This window comes from Cynocephalus volans, chromosome 5, assembly GCF_027409185.1.
Source record: "Cynocephalus volans isolate mCynVol1 chromosome 5, mCynVol1.pri, whole genome shotgun sequence".
In the NCBI taxonomy this organism is placed as follows: Eukaryota; Metazoa; Chordata; class Mammalia; order Dermoptera; family Cynocephalidae; genus Cynocephalus; species Cynocephalus volans.
In genome coordinates, this window is record NC_084464.1 from 66462085 (window position 1) to 66478626 (window position 16542).

Genomic DNA, 16542 nt, shown 5'->3' on the forward strand with positions numbered 1-16542 from the left:
CACCAAATTCAAAATTATTGCCAAATAAGTGCAGGTTTATTAAGATCTTACAAGGTTAGACATCTACTAAAGAATGCAGACTTTCATGTTACAATGGCCCATTTCTGTTGCCAAATTTCAAAGTATTTCTTTTATCTCTCAAGATGCTAATTATCACAATGTGAATTTCAGCAAAATCATTTCTGATGCAGATTCACAAGTGTAAAAATTAGAGGAATTGTTTTCAAAATCTGAAAGACTGTTTTCTCTTAGAACTTTTGGAACTGAATTGTAATGGGACATAAAATGTCAATAAATGAAAGGTAGTCTAAATTTAATTTGCCATCCCTTATTGCTATCAAAAAAAGCCAGCGTTTCAAGTTTCATTACTTTTCCCTCCTCATTCTTAAGAGTTGACAGTGCCACAGAATCTGGGTGGGAACGGCCCACAGGCACAATGCCCCCCAGATTGGACAATGAAACAAAACAAAAGATCTAGTGTAGGTGTGAATCTAAAGAGAAAGGTCTATCTTGACTACAAAACAAACAACAAATGAATAAACAAAAAAAGATAAAGTTCTATCATCATAAAAACAAGCAACTTTAAAAGAATAAGAACATATTTTCTAGCTTTCCTTAAAACCAGGTGAGAATATCATGTTTATAACAATAATTTATTGGTCAATTCTGATTATTTTGGAGATTTTTCTTTATACTTCAATGCACAGCAGTTTGTAATTACACAGTGTTATATTACTACCCATACAAGCTTATTATTTTGTGGGAGAAGATTTGCTTCTAAAAAATGTCTAGACTTCTAAAACCTCTTTTCACTTACTGACACACTAACCTTTGAAATAAAGAATAGGTTCTGACTTGAAAAATTTAATCAATAAATGGTGCTGTTCTTAGCACACATATACAATGATTTCTGCCTTAAAAATGTATATTCTCCCATGATTTATGTATCACCAGGGCCCACACAAAATGGTCAGTTTGTTAATCTGACGCTAGAGCTGTAGGAAATACTGTACTTACCATATGGGCATTAAGCTGCTCCTTGGCTGTTTCTGGTAAACCTCCCAGAGGTTTGGATGCCAACAGATGTCGCTCCGTGTCTGTCAGCCACTGCTGCAAATCCTCAATTTCCCCATGGAACCCTTTGGCCTGCAGTGATAGGGAGTTTTAAGTTTGGGCTACAAACACTGTTACTTTCAAGTAGAAAACAAGGTTCAAATAATCTCAGCCTGCTCGGTCTCTCTATGCATGCTTAAGCACAGCCAGGGACCACTAGATTTGCCTTGTCTTTCTCCATCAGGATAGCTCTGGTCGATAAGAGTATTATGCTAAGAACTAGAAAGCTGCGCTCTCCTCTGCTCTGTTCTTTATCCCACTTATTTTCACCCTTTTCCTTGAGGTACAAAAGTTAAACAGTGGTCTGTGAACTAATGAAAGAATTCCACGCCATTTTGGTCTTGAGTGCTATAGAGAGTTTCAGAACTTGTTCTCTTATTTACCTGGCGCAAGGCACCATCCAGCTGCTGCTTCCTCTGTTCTGTTTTTTCCAGAATAGTTTGCCAGCGTTGATTTAAAACCTCTAGCTTGTTCTGAAGGTTGCTTGCTTCTTCTCCTGCACTTGATTCAATTAGATCATTTCCTGCTTTGTTAACAGCTTCCACTGTGGACTGATGGGCTAATACATCATTTTGGAGCACCTGAAAATATTAAGATAACACCACATTTACTAGTTTGTAAAGTGTTAAGATCACTTACATTGCAATTGTCTTATTTTCCGATTATCAAACATTCTGAAACAAAAACATCATATAAATAGAATTTTAATATTAAGTTTTAAAATGATAGACTTCCTTTCCCTGACTCTTCAGCTTTCCTGGATGCACCATTAACCTCCTAACATCCCCTGAAATGACTGTGTGAGGACATTTTCCTAGTTATTCTCATTAGAATGACCTTGTAATTGGTGACATTAAGTACCCAAAGATTATAATTAAACAGTTCTAAAAATTTACTTGATTGAAGCTCATCTTAATTAAACTTAATCTTCACGACTTAATTTTAAAAAAATTTTACTCCTATATATACATTTTCAACTATAAAATGATTATATCTCGAAGATATGCAGTGTCATATCTTACAATTAGCATTCTAAAAGGGAAAAAAATAACCACAGAATATTCCTTTATTTTCTCTCATTGAGGGGCACTAGAATTAACTGCCAAGTTAAAAGGAATCCAGGGGCCCCTAACACTAAAGGGAAAGAGATTTCACCACATATCAGGGATACTCAAGCCCAGCATCACAAGGTTTAGCTGTTCTCTTACTAGACAATACATATATGAAATGCTTACTACAGATCCAGCAAATTATGCCTTCCTTTTATGCAGTGGAAAAATAAGAATGGACTAGTAATGCTTAAAAACACTAAAATGGGGCAAGAATGGTAAGTACAGAAAGCAGCCCCAAGGCTAAAAATAATCAATTTGTTTTACTGAAAAAGAGTTACTCTTTAAAGAACAAATACAGCATGAGTAATACTTTCCTTTCAAGAAGACTACGATTACATTTTTGAAAATCAGAAGAAACCTCCCTGTAATGTTAGTAAAAGTTGATGATAACCCTATACTATACCCATTGACTTAGGGTTGGCATCTCTTATCCTATATAAGACATCACACATCCGGAAGGAAATCCCAGACCAGGGAGGATTATCAGTAAAGAGCAGTATAACCATCTGAGATCACAGTTTCTCTGACTGTATTCATTCATTTTCTGAGGCATCTGGGGACGGTTTTTCAAAGGCTACGAAACCAACTGAGTAAGAAGTTATCTTTATAGAAAGCATGTACTTTGATATGTTAACAGTAGGAATTACTCTCAAAATGTAAGATTAACTACCCCCATGGTCAAAATATAAAAGATAATTCTATAAAATTCAATCTTCTAAATGGTCCGAGTTCTGCTACAACGTCAGAGCCTAGGAGCAGAAAAAAAGAGAGAGAAGGATGGAAACATTCCCTCCCTTCCCCCAGCAACTCTGCTGGAAATTCTGAGTCCCCTAACTTTCGATCTTTGAGAAATGGAAGGAAAAAAACAGATAAACAGAATTGAAAGTTCCCTACTGATCCCCTGCCAAAATAACTGGATAGTGTGCCTCGTTTTTCTACCTCTACTATATTAACCACAGTTCATGTCATTGATGGATATTACTTTTAAGACAACTGCTAGGTTTATGAATATGTAAATGCATCTATAAACACATACTATGAGAATAAACATTATTTTCATGCACTCAGTCCGACCAGTCATTATTGCTTAAAGCAAAGGTATAAAGTATCCATTAAATAATGAAGCAGGCTTCTATACAGACACTAATTATGCAAAATAAATCTTAACTGCTTAATCAAATACAGCTGAGCAATGACTATCAATGTAGACAGAACCAGATAAAAGAGGAAGAAAAGTTTAAATTAGGAAACTATTACTGTGCAGAAAAGTATGAAAGAAGAACTGAAACAATAATCAAAAACTATATATCATGATCTTAAAGTGCTAAAAACCTACCTTTTATTTTAAGAATGTTAATAAACATATAAAATAAACGTTTTGTATTTGATAATCTAGGAACATTTATTTAAGGTTAGGATTTAGGACTTTGAAGATACCACTATTAATGTGAATATTAAAGTCTATGAAAGATAGTTGAATATAAAAATATAAACTTTACTGTGCAGAACCTTTCATTCATTAAGTCTAATGACTTAAGGAATAGGGAATGATCTATTAAGAATTGTCATCAAATGTCACGAAGGTGACAATGACATAAAACTGCTTTGCATATATCTCTTAAGATAAAAACTTTAAATTTATAAGTTTTAAATCAAGTGCAAGACATAAAACTCTTTTACACATAATAAATATTTTAAAAAACGAATGCAGGAAAAAAAGAGAAGACACAAAAAGCCAGTCAAAAATAAAAGTGACACAGAGACAAAAGGACAAACCCCAACAAGAGAGATGAACAGACAGAATTATGTTAGATATGCCAAACAAGCTGCAAGTGAGAGAGATTTGGAGAAATGACCAGAGGAAAAACACACACAAAACCTGTGGTGGAACAACAACATTTTGAGGCTATGCCCAACAACTTTTAAACACAGTCTAAGTTAACTAACCATAACAAGTATAATTAAGGATTTAAATCTTTAGTATTTGCCATGCAACCCTAATAAAATTTAGCCACAAATTTCCTGCACTTGCGGTGTCTGATAATAATTGCCTTAAACAAAGAGAAAAATATTTTGATTATGATCTTTTAAGAAGTGTGTTTTAAGTAGTTTAACCTTTAGTTATAAATGTCCAATATGAACTTGTGTTAAAACCATAAACAATAAAGATGCATAAAAAAGACACATACTGAAAAAAATATGATGACACTAGAAATCCATAGAGAAGAAACATAATATGCAATAACAGCTACGTACGTGATGCTTGGCAAGTTCAATTTCAATGGCTTTAGGGTCTCCTCCAACAGGTTTCTGTTCACCTAGCAACCCCTCTGTGTGTGTCAGCCATGCCAAGAGCTCATCCAGAGCATGCTGGAACTGACCCAGTGCTAGCAGAGCACCTTCCAGCTTATGCTACAGAAAGAGTGGAGAGGAAGACAATCCATTTATGAATTCAATGTTGTGAACGGCATACATTTATAAAACCAGGTCAAATAATCAATTATTTCACACTGTATAAATCCATAAGCATAACCAATCAAGCCTAATCATCATATCCTTCTACATTTTAAGTCTGATGCTCTTTGTGGTTAAAAAATGGCACATGAGAAGCAGGAAGAGTTCTAATGAAATACGACAATTTGGAGGCTTCAAAAGTTTATGTACAGAATCACCTAATTTTATGTTTAATATTTAGTTTACATTAATATCTGAAATTGAAAATGTATAACTTCTTAACAGAAGTCTTGGTACTTACCTGTCTGTTGATAATTCGCTCATCCAGGCTATCCCATATCAATTTCAGTTCCATTAATGGGTCTTGAACAGTGTGTTTGTCGCTCTCTTCTGTTACTTTCTTCAGCAAAAGCTCTGCTTGATGGTTCAATCTTTCCATTTCTATCTGTTGTTGATAGGCCTCCGACTTAAATTGCTATTTGTTTAAAAAAAGATACACAAGGAAAATATTTTAACAATCAATACCTCTTAAAAGAATTCTATGGCTTAGATCTTTATTCTAATTTACACTTGTTACTGAGGAGAGGTAAAGAGGAATATAAATCTAACATGGTGCTTATCAATGAAAGACTTACAGACTAAAAAATAAGGGAAATCTCTCTTTTACTCAATGTTTTCTGATGGAAAGATGTTCCTATTTATAATTTTGATATTTTATTTTTGTTCTCTACAATAAAGAATTAACAAATTCCAAGGCTGAACTTATTCCAATATCTATTATGTACGTTCCAAAAATGAGTTTTGAAATTATAGAAAAGAAGGGGGTGTTCTGGTCAAGATGGTGGAATAGACGGTCCCCAGCATCACTCTCTCCCACAACTCAACCAAATTTACAACTATAAAAATGAAACATCAGCCAAGCCGGGGCCGCTGGAGCTCAGGGGAAGAGGAGCAGAGACCTACGGAGTTCATGAAGGTGGGAGAAACTACGATGAGAGAAAGGAAAAGCTGCTCTGAGCATTTCGGGCCGTGGCTATTTTAAGGCTGGAGCTGATGAGCACATGGAGCAGGAGCCAGCAGAAGCCACAGCTGTGCCCTTCAGATGGAGTTACTTGGAGGCAGCAGGAGAGAAGAGGGCCTTAGTGGCTCCCAGGACAGCAAGACCACTAATAGGGTTCCTATGGATCCATGCAGGAGTGAGGAACCAGAACAGCTGAAAAAAGAATGACTCACTGGCCTCTGAGTGGCTTTCTTTTGTGAGTCATTGCAAAGGGCAAGCGCAGGGCCCATCCCATGGGAAGTGTTTGGAGCATGGGCGGTGGGCGAGATGGGAACACTGGGAGAACACTGGGACACAGCAAGGACAGCCAACCTGCCCCCCAATCAGCACAAGACCACTCAGAAGAGAATGGTCAGGAATGCAGAATTGCACGGGGTGCAGTTTGATGAAAAAACTCAGGCCCAGATCAGAGATTCTACAAAACTCAGATCCACCAGGTCTCTGGAGAGCCGGAAGTACCTATAAGGTCAACCATTAAACCCTGAGCTGCACAAAAAGCCCTCCCTAGGAAAACAGCAGCAAAGTAGCAGTTCATCTAAACAACATAGCTCAAGTACTGGTTCACACAGGAAGTTCCCCCGTGTTAGAAGCAAAGGACAAAAAATTAGTTCCGGCCCAGGCACACCACCAGCACCTTGGGGCCTGCTCAGTGACTCAGTGACCCGAGGCATGGAGAAGGGGACCAGACCTCTCTCCCACAACCAGGCACACCGCACTAGCAACCTTGGGGCCTGCCCAGGGACCCACGGCATGGAGAAGGGGACCGGACCTCTCTCTCACAACCAGGCACACCATACCAGTGCCTCAGGCCCTGCCAGGGGACCTGAGGCATAGAGAAGGGGTATGGACCTCTCTCCCACAACCAGGAACACTGCACCAGTGCCTCAGGGCCCGCTCAGTGACTTGAGGCATGGAGCCAGGAACCGGACCCTCCTCCCACAACCAGGCACACCATGCCAGCACCTCGGGGCCCACCTGGTCCAGAGGCATGCAGAAGGCAACTGGACCTCTCTCCCACAACCAGACACATTGCGCCAGTGCCTTGGGGCCCACCTGGGGACCTGAGACATGGAGAAGGGGACTGGACCTCTCTCCCACAACCAGGCACACCAAGCCAGTGCCTCAGGTCCGGCCCAGTGACCTGAGGTATGGAGCCGGGGACCAGACCCTCCTCCCACATCAGGCACAAAACGCCCATACCTCAGGGCCCACGTGGGTACCCAAGGCATGGAGAAGGGGACCAGACCCTTCTCCCACAACTAGGAACATGGCGCCAGCACCTTGGGGCCTGCCCAGAGACCTAGAGCATAGAGAAGGGGACCAGACCACCCTCCCTCAACCAGGCACACCAAGCCAGCTCCTTGGGTCTCGCCCGGAGACCTGAGACATGGAGAAGGGGCCCAAACACACCCACAGCCAGGCATACGGCCAGTGCCAAGGAGCATACCAAAAACAGCACCTCCACGTGGGTGACCCAATACAGCCACCACAATAACCATGGTTGCTTCAAAAGTGGCCAGACGCCACAGCCACCACACAGATGGTCTGCCAACCACGGGAGTGCATTCACACAAGAAGAGTCACCAGCAGAGACAAAGAAAAGAAGAGGATGTCTTTTTCCACAAAACCCATTTTAGAGTGACAGAAGAAGTATCTGCTCTATGATAATATTGGGGGACCTGACCACATCTCTCAGCATTGGGCAGATCATCTAGGCAACAAATTAACAGAATAATCATTATTCTTTCAGAAGGAGAGAAGAAATCTAGGGCAATTAGAGGGGGGAGGGGGAGTGGGAGAGATTGGACAAGGGGCATAAAGAATAATTACCATTTGTAACAACATATATGCTAGTAATATTGATTTAACCAACATATCTCAATGTTCAACCCCCAAAATATGTATAATCGATTTTGATTCAATAAATTAAATAAATAAATTTTAAAAAAGAGAAATTATAGAAAAGAATATAATAAAATATATAGACATATATAAAAGCCAGGAAAAATGTCTTAAGAAACTCAAGTTAATATTTCCTGCTCTAAAACATACACATATCTTGCATCCCCCTGATGATTTTGTTTTCTGTGGCTGTGCTGTGTTCATTAATATTTAGTTATTCCTATGCTTTATCCAATGCTGACATAGAATAACATTATTCTCTCTCCTGGTGCTTTCTAAGGCACTGTCATATATTTAATAACCTTGGCTTTGCCAACCAAAAGGTTAGCAAATGGCTGCTTGTAACAGAAAACTGTCCCTTCATAAAATACTTATTCCAATATGTAATAGTAAATAATTAATGGCTAAGCATTTTCTTAATTTTTTTTCAAAAATATGAAAATAATACTTAAAAAATAACTAAGAGCGAGCAATTGCTACATTCAAGTAACTCCAAGGAACTTACAAGAAAAATTTTATCCTCAGTTTACACTGAGGACACAGAAGTAAGACAGACAGATAACTTTCTCAAGGTCATTTGGCTAGTAAGTGAATGAACTAGAACCTAAACTCAGAAAATCTGATTTCAGAGTGAGCACTTCTAACCAGGCTGCTACATGAAAACCACTGAGTATCCAAAATAAATTCTCCTCCACATGCTTTATGTAATTGTACATAAAGCATATCAGGTGTTTACAACATGACCAGATAAAGTAAAAACAGACAAAAACTCAATCTAATGACAGTAACAGTAAAATTACCAAAAAGAAAAGTGTTTCTAAATGAAATATTCTATGTCACATTTAAAGATTAAATGCTATAATTTTAAAATTTTACATTAGAATCTAGTAGATGGAGACCTAAAATTAGGATGGAAATAGCTGATCCCATTCTGATGATTGGCACATAGGATTTCAAAGAAGAAAGATACTAGCCACTTTCATGTCTGGAGTTCATGAACCACAAATGCAAAAATTACAGAGGAAAGTGATGGAAAACAACAAACATTTACAAAACGAATATTTTGGGAAACACAATTATAACATGGATATGTCTTTAGCCTGATAGACTAAATGAATTACTTAGAACACACTGAAAATATAAAAATGTTGCTGTATGTCTATTGACAATAATACATTACTGAATAATAAAAGCAAGTTATAAAAATCCTTACAGTATGATCTAAGTGTGTCTCTTTCCACACACACACACACACACACACACACTCTCTCTCTCTCTCTCTCTCTCTCTCTCTCTCTCCTCACCCATCCTGTTCCAAAATAGGTATATCTGAAAGACTATAAATCAAATGTTAAGAATGGCTGTCCCTAGGTACATAACATCATTCTGGCTGACTTCAAAAAACTTTTCTCCTGTTTGCTTATTTGCATTTTCTGATTTTTCTATAATAAACAGGTACTAATTTAATAAAAAGAAAACAACTAGTATTTTATTACCTTTATTTAGTGAGCACTTATATACTGCTTACTATGTGCAGGCACTATATATATTAAAGTAGTTTTATAATCAAATTGTAATATCTCAATTACTGTAAAATAAATAAATTTGTGTAAAAAAAATCCCATGAACCAAGAACTTAAAAATGTAAGGAAGTCTTTGATAAATTCGTTAGCCCCCACACATACCTTTAGCTCTTCAATCTGCTGCTTTACAGTTTCAAGATCTGTTCCGACTGGAGACATAGAAGCTAATTTACCACCTGCGATATCTACCCAATCGAATATTGCCTGAAAGACACATTACTCCATGTGTTGTTATAATAGCACATTTGTAATTGCTACAACATCTCAAGTGTTATGAAAAAGTACAATGATAAATCTACAAAGATATTATGGATTTAGTCTACTTTATAAAAAAATTAAGATGGTCAACCTAAGTAAGTAAAAGCAGCAATATACTGAAACAGTTGTCCCAAATATGAAATAGATGTAGCTTCCAAATCTGCATGCAAGTTTGCAAAAGAAAAAAGAACTTTCAGGATTAATGAAAAAATCAGTTTACCACTTTAACAATATATTATATATTTATATATAGTATATGAATAAATGTCAATGTAAAATTTCTTTCTACTACTTAACTATTATGAAGAGATATATATTTTTTTAAGTAAATTCACTGTGTGTGTGCTTACTTATTTCATAATCCCACAAATATTTGTGCTACTTATTTAAAAGTAAAATCTCTGCTTAAGAAATGCTTATTCTTTCATTTTTATTCAATAAAATTTTTTAAAAAACACTGAATATGATCTTAAAAAAAAAAAAAAAAGAACCGAACTTCCAGACAAAGTTCATTTGAAAAATTTTTTGTAAATTCAATCACAGGAAATAAAATTCTCTATTTTATTACATCCACTTAAAAGGCGACCTATGTAAATACATTGAAAGAAAAAGATTCAAACTTACCTGTTTGTTCAAATAAGCAATAATTTTATTGTTTAGCACTAGAGCAAAATAGGTGGCTCAACCAAACTCTTATATATTATTTAGATTAGCATTAAAATCCTGCACATATAAATGATTAGCATTAAAACCATTATTGTGAATTGTAACACAGGCTTCAGAATCTCCTACTTTACCTATTCTTTTTAGGCAATATAAATATTCTAAAAAGGCTCAAATCATATTTTTTTCAGGTACTGAATACATAACAAAACTGTTTTGTACTTTAAAAAAGTTGTCAGACCATATAGTAGGGGGGAAAATCTTGGAAAATATCTAATATTTTTAAGTTATCATTAATTGACTCTAATTAAGAGCTTGGGAAATAAAATATATTATACTTTACCATCAAACCTTGAAACCTCTGGGGCATCTGGAGCTTTCAACATCTGGTAATAGCTAGCCAGAGCTAGGTAATAAGTCAGCTGCCCTTGGTTACCGCAGGTGATGCTACTAACACACAACCAACAAGACCTATGACGGGCCTTGTTTTTACAGTAATGGTGATGAGTCTGCATAAATCATGGTGTCTTGCCTGTGACCTCCAACATGGCTGCATGTGGTGGCAGTGCCATCTCCAGCCACTGAAGAGAGTGCAACTTAATGACTTGGAAAAGGTATGTGAAAATCATGACCTGGCCTCACAGCCAGAGGGATGAAGCACAATTTAGTTACTGGCCATTGATACCTAACCAATAAATAATCACTTTGGTTAAAAAAAGGGGAGGAGGAGTTACAATAATGTGTTATTTACAATGAATTTTTTCATATATTTCCAAAGTTCAAAAAACCTTTCAGCTGGCATAAAGCCTGGCTTGTGACATTTAGTTTTACAAATATAGAAATGGAGAGGCATAATGAAAAAGGAAAAGATGTTCTCATCTGAGCTTTAAAAATAATATTCACATAGTGTATGGAAATACTTTGAAAGGCTTTTTCCATACGGTAAGAGGGATGAAAGATTAAACTCCAGCCTGTTAGGAAATGGAACAAAGCGAAGGAAGGTAGGAAGAGAAATAACCCTGAGTTGGCCTCAACTAACAAGAGAATTTTTAATATTAAATAAAACAACCTATAAATGGTTAATGAACTGAATGAGGACCCTTAAGAGATGTGAAAAACAACTATTAAATGAAATTATATGTATAAAAAAGAAGAAAACACTTTTTATATCCCAGATTATGACCTAATAAAATAAAAATCTATTTTAGTGCATGGAGAACACGGGCTTCAATTCAAATTTCTTTACTTCTGACTTTCGTTAAACTTGGCGATATTTTTAGATAGTGTTTACTCCTTTCATCTTATCCCACTCAACTTGAGAACAGAATTCAGATTCAGTTCCATTTCACTGTCTGGTACTGAGCCATTTATGAAAAATACTGTGTGGGAACATTTACTTTCACTTAAGAAAGAAACATTAATATATTTCTTTGCAAAGCAAATTTCACTGAATGTATGTATGAAAATGCTTTTAGATGTGTATATAAATCTACACGTATCTGAAAGGTCTTCTGAAAGATAAAACATGAATTGAAATACCCAGGGCAATCGCAGGAACAGGTCTGCCTACAACTGCATACACACTTGCAGTCTTGGGGCAGCGTCCAGGTGTAAATTTGTAGACATCAATGAGTCCAATTCCTCCTTCCAGCTATGGCCAGCAGACACACTGTGACCCCCTCACCTGCAGTCCATCCTGGTACTGAACCGCAGCCCGCATCGCCTCCTCAAGTTTCTCAATCCGGTCTTTCCAAGCTTTATTTAGAGAATCCCATGCTGAATTCAACTATAATATAAATGTTCAAACTCTTTCAGTGTTGTACTTTAAATTTTCAGCTACTTTTAACAAGTATATTTTATTTAACTAAATTTTTTTCAAAACATGCAGGTAAGAGTAGAAGAGAAGCCAGCTGTACCTCATCGATACTCTTCTTGACAATGGGTTTATCGGGTTCCCCACATGCAGCAATGAGTTCAGAACCCAGGTTAATAACGATATCCAGCTCCTCCTGTAGTCCATCTATTTCTTCCCTTATGGCCTAGAATAAGAAAATGACAGCCTTAGAATTTTTAAAAAAACCACATTGAAACTAAAAAGATGTACTCGAAGATACTAATGGTAGTTATTCCTAGGAGGTAGGATTATGATCATTTGTATTTTCTTCTTTCTAAGTTTTTGCAATAAATTTTTTCAAGAAGAATGAACAGAGGAAATATTTTAAAGGAAAAACAGCACTCTGAGCAACAAATGCCAAATGTTTTTTATAAAGACAGTATTTAAGAAATAATAAATAATTAAGACATACTGTAACAAATAACAGAACAAAATATCAACAATAAAGCATAGAAAAAGTTTGTTTTCCAAACCAACTGGTTTGGCAATATATATTTAAAATAGACATAAGTAAAATATAAGTACAAAGACTTTACACTAATTAATTATTTGTTAGTTGATTAAGGATAATCTAGCTTTGGATTTACATTTTATGTCATTACCCTAGGACCTGTAAACTACAAAAACACTACAACAGAAATGTGGTATCCTACCTTTGCTCTCATCTTCTTGGTTAAACATATTTATTCGTTCAGCAAACATTTAATAAGCATGAACCAAGCCCTAAACTAGGCACAGGGGATACAGAGAAAGACAGATACAGCTATTCTGCTCTAGGGGCCCATGGTCCGGTAGGAAAGGCAGAGGCATAAACAACAGTAAGTCATATTCGTGTAGAGTCCTTTGCACGAGGAAAGTATTATAAAAACACAGATGGACTAACTCTGCTGAGAATGCAAGAAAGGATTTTACATGGGGGGTAATAACCCAACAGAACCTTGAAGTTGGAGTGGAATTTGCCACAAGAGTGGCAGAGAGAACATTCTAGGGTGAAGAAATAAAATGTGCAAAGGTACAGATGCCAGAAAGAGCAAATCAGTTTTGGGGAAAGCCACTTTCTAACTACTGGATGAGAAGGAGCTTGGTAAAGGAGCATTTGGAAAAATGGCTTTGGAAACATAGACCTGTTCTAGGGAGTCTGGACTTTATCCAGCAGGCAGTGGATGAAGCTGAGGGGGTTTAAGCAGCAACACAATACAAGAGCTGATCTAGAGAGATGATCGGCATCAAGGCTGGAGGGCTGGCAAGGAAAGAAACTATGCACTTTTGATTGCTTTGGAAGCCAAATAAAGAGATAATGAGGCCCTGAAATAAGGCAGAAGCAGTGGGGATGGAGAAAAATTGTTTTAATGTATTAGTTTAATGTACAGTCTCCAAGTGAAATTGTGGGTGTACTCTATTTCCTACCACAGCACTATGCATTCCACTTTCAAAACCAAATATAAATTTTAACAGAATAATTCCTAATATTTACCAAAGGGATCCAGGTTTCATTGTACCACAACTTATTTTTTTTAACTTAAATAAGATTTTCTGCTTACCTCTGCTGCTTCTTGCTGTTGTTTTACCACCGAGGGATCAATTCCAGGATCCTCAAGGTCTCTGATGAAATCTTGAGTATCTTTAGTGGTAACTACCAAAGACATGTGATCGCACCAGAACTTTTCTGCTAGTTCCATTACATCCAGTAGTTTGGTTTCTCTTTCTTCTACCAGTGTGTGTATGTTCTCCCAAATGAAGACCATTTGGTCAAGCTTATCCTGAATAGCTATGGAGCAAATCAGTATCAACAAGGCACTTGGTTAGCCCCATTTAAGCAATAAAACAGAATATTTTAGTTCACACAGAAAGTAGGGATTCAATTTGCTAAGTTTCTAAAACCGGACCAAATTTTGGTTGACTCCAGTCTAGTGGGTGTCAGTGGGCCCAAAAGCCTATCCTAGACTGTGCAAGATTTATGGGTCTCCTGCTCCTGCTGAGACAAGGCTCTTCCTGACAAAAGCAGATGCTCAAAGCTAAGTGAGCTCAGAGTAAACCCAATCTTGCCAAGTTTCAAGTTCACCAAGGCTTAATCCCTAAGAAAGGGAGATAACTACCTAAGTATATTCTTTATGCTCTCCAAATCAAGAAAAGTTATCTGCACAGTCCCAGGAATACAACAATGTAAGAAATATATTTTGGACTTGTTTCTAGAGTACCCTTATCATGAATTTCCACTTTTTTATGCAGACCACTGACCTATGCACACACTCTTCTTTCTGATTCCCAGCTCATCCCTCTAAGATGGCTGGCTGTGGTTGCCGTTTCTGTGGCTACGGGATCAAGTATTGCTATGTAAGGTAAGGTAGTGGAGTCAGTAATGATGAGAAAAAGTCCCTGGCTGGCCTTATTAACATATGCTTTGACCAACTAGTTTAAAAGACCTAGTTTTTGAACTAGTTTAGAACACCTGGTTTTTGTATAATGGCGCACTTTATATCCAACTGATTGATGCTACAAACATAGGAAGACATTAACAAGGGATTGGTGCACAGAGCCCATCCACCCTACACACATATTTGTAAACCTTTCTAAGATCTGGCATTATGTTATGCAATTGGACTGTCAGTAAGCAGCATGAGAATTTAGAACTGTTTTAAAATTAAAGTTCAATTGTTTCTTCTTTCCAACATCATTACCTTTGGCAGATATGTCTTTATCAGTGCCCCCAGATCTGGCAATCATTTCCTCTCCCCTCTGTTTAAGAGTTTCATACAATGGTTGTAGCTTTTCCATGTCCACTGACACATTCTTATTTTCACTGATTTGCTCCTTGATCTTCTCAACCTCAGCAGAGATGGAAGGTGGCTGCTTCAAACGCTCCACAATGCGTTCCAGACTCTCAAGGATCTGGTCAATCTTGTCATGGAACTAACAGTAAAACAAGGGGATCATTTATGGGGAAAAGAGCTGTAATACTAAATATAAAATTTAAATTAAAAACACCTATAAATGTCACAATTAAGAACTAAATCTTAACCTTTTTGTCAACATATCCAACCAAAGAGTACACCCAGCTAGTAAATGAAGACATGGCTAAAATCATGACCTGTATGCACCTCTCTACATCATATGACTTAGAAGACCAGACTTCGCATCTTATAAGTAATTGAGTATATTCATTAAGAAGTGGTATATGTTAATACGTAATTGGACTACCTGGCAGAAGCATCTATTTTACCTGTTTGCTTCACCTTGTTAAAATTCAAATTAATTTTAAAAATTAAGTTCAGTCAGCTGGGTGTTCATATATCAAAACTGATTTCTTCATTTTTAATGATTATTTTGGTATACTAAAACGTTATATTATTAAATGTGAAATTTATGGACAGTTTGATTAGATTGACGATGTGTTTTTCCTAAACTGGAAAAATGTTAAAAAGTTAAACAAAACAAAACATACCCAGTGTTGTACCAGAAGTTTATGTCTAATTCAGGGTCGACCACATAATCAGATGCTTGTGAAAATTTTAAAGTTATATTTGCAAAGGTACCATAGACAATTAAGCAGTTACAAAAACTTGTTCATTCATAGCTTCTACACTATCCTCAAAGTTAACGAACCTTCAAGCAGGATTACGGAAAATGGGCCACTCTAATATCATATATCTAATGACAAAAACCAAACCTTGAAAATGAAAAATACACAGGTAAGTTTAAAATTAAACTTCTTGAAAAAAGATATTTTCAAAAAAGAAAAAGCATCAATTTCCAACTTTTTTTTTTTTCCTTTTATTCAGCCTATCATTCAGTCTTTCTTCTTATTGCTTTCTTAGGAGTGTTATATTAATAATGACAATTACATTTTCTTTTATCTCTCCCAGTGGCAAATATTATATTCCTCTCAGGATAGATGCTGAATTGAATATTTGGACAATGATGACAACTGTATGTTTCTCTAGTCATTGGAAATTATTTTTTACTGAATCTGCAAACAGGCAGAGAAATATAAAGGCTGGACGTAAGCAAATATCACCTCGGAGAGACAAAGACATCAATACTCAGAGATAATGTAGTGAAATAATTTCAGTGGAAATTTAATCAGGAGATCCAGGAAAACACCCTTCCATGCTCTGCTGTTTGGAAGAACCCAATTCTATTTCTGGTGTAAACAATTACCTGAGTCGATTGAGAGATGGCTTCATCCAGTGCCACAGCTCGCTTTTTGACATCTTCTTTAATTTGACTGTAAAGAGTGTCAGCTGCCACATACTTCTCTTGGATAGAAAAGCCTTCCCCTGGGCTCAACTCCAGTAACTGTGGCCCAGTTTTGTTCATCTTATCTATATGAGGCTTGTGTTCGGCTATCAACTCTCGCAGTTGCTATAACAAACCAAATAGCTTCTCAGTATCTCAAGGTCACACCTCTTTATTACAGCTGTCTACACCCCCAATGCATCCAACTGGCATGAAACTCCAGACAAACGTCCTCCCCATCACTAGGCATTCAACACATGATGGTTC

At 36.8% G+C, this 16542-nt stretch overlaps 1 protein-coding gene across 6 annotated transcripts in view; it reads right to left on the reverse strand.

Moving 5' to 3' along the window:
* Positions 1–16542, reverse strand: part of DST (dystonin) — a 424928-nt gene that overhangs the window by 37654 nt on the left and 370732 nt on the right. For all 6 annotated transcript variants that reach the window (XM_063097801.1, XM_063097800.1, XM_063097799.1 and 3 more), the window contains 10 exons: positions 16198–16401; positions 14718–14949; positions 13581–13807; positions 12062–12184; positions 11830–11931; positions 9327–9428; positions 4981–5154; positions 4482–4637; positions 1497–1694; positions 1018–1146 (listed from right to left, as the gene is read on the reverse strand). In XM_063097801.1, the coding sequence (XP_062953871.1) occupies positions 1018–1146; positions 1497–1694; positions 4482–4637; positions 4981–5154; positions 9327–9428; positions 11830–11931; positions 12062–12184; positions 13581–13807; positions 14718–14949; positions 16198–16401 (1647 nt within the window). The remainder of the gene's footprint in view (positions 1–1017; positions 1147–1496; positions 1695–4481; positions 4638–4980; positions 5155–9326; positions 9429–11829; positions 11932–12061; positions 12185–13580; positions 13808–14717; positions 14950–16197; positions 16402–16542) is intronic.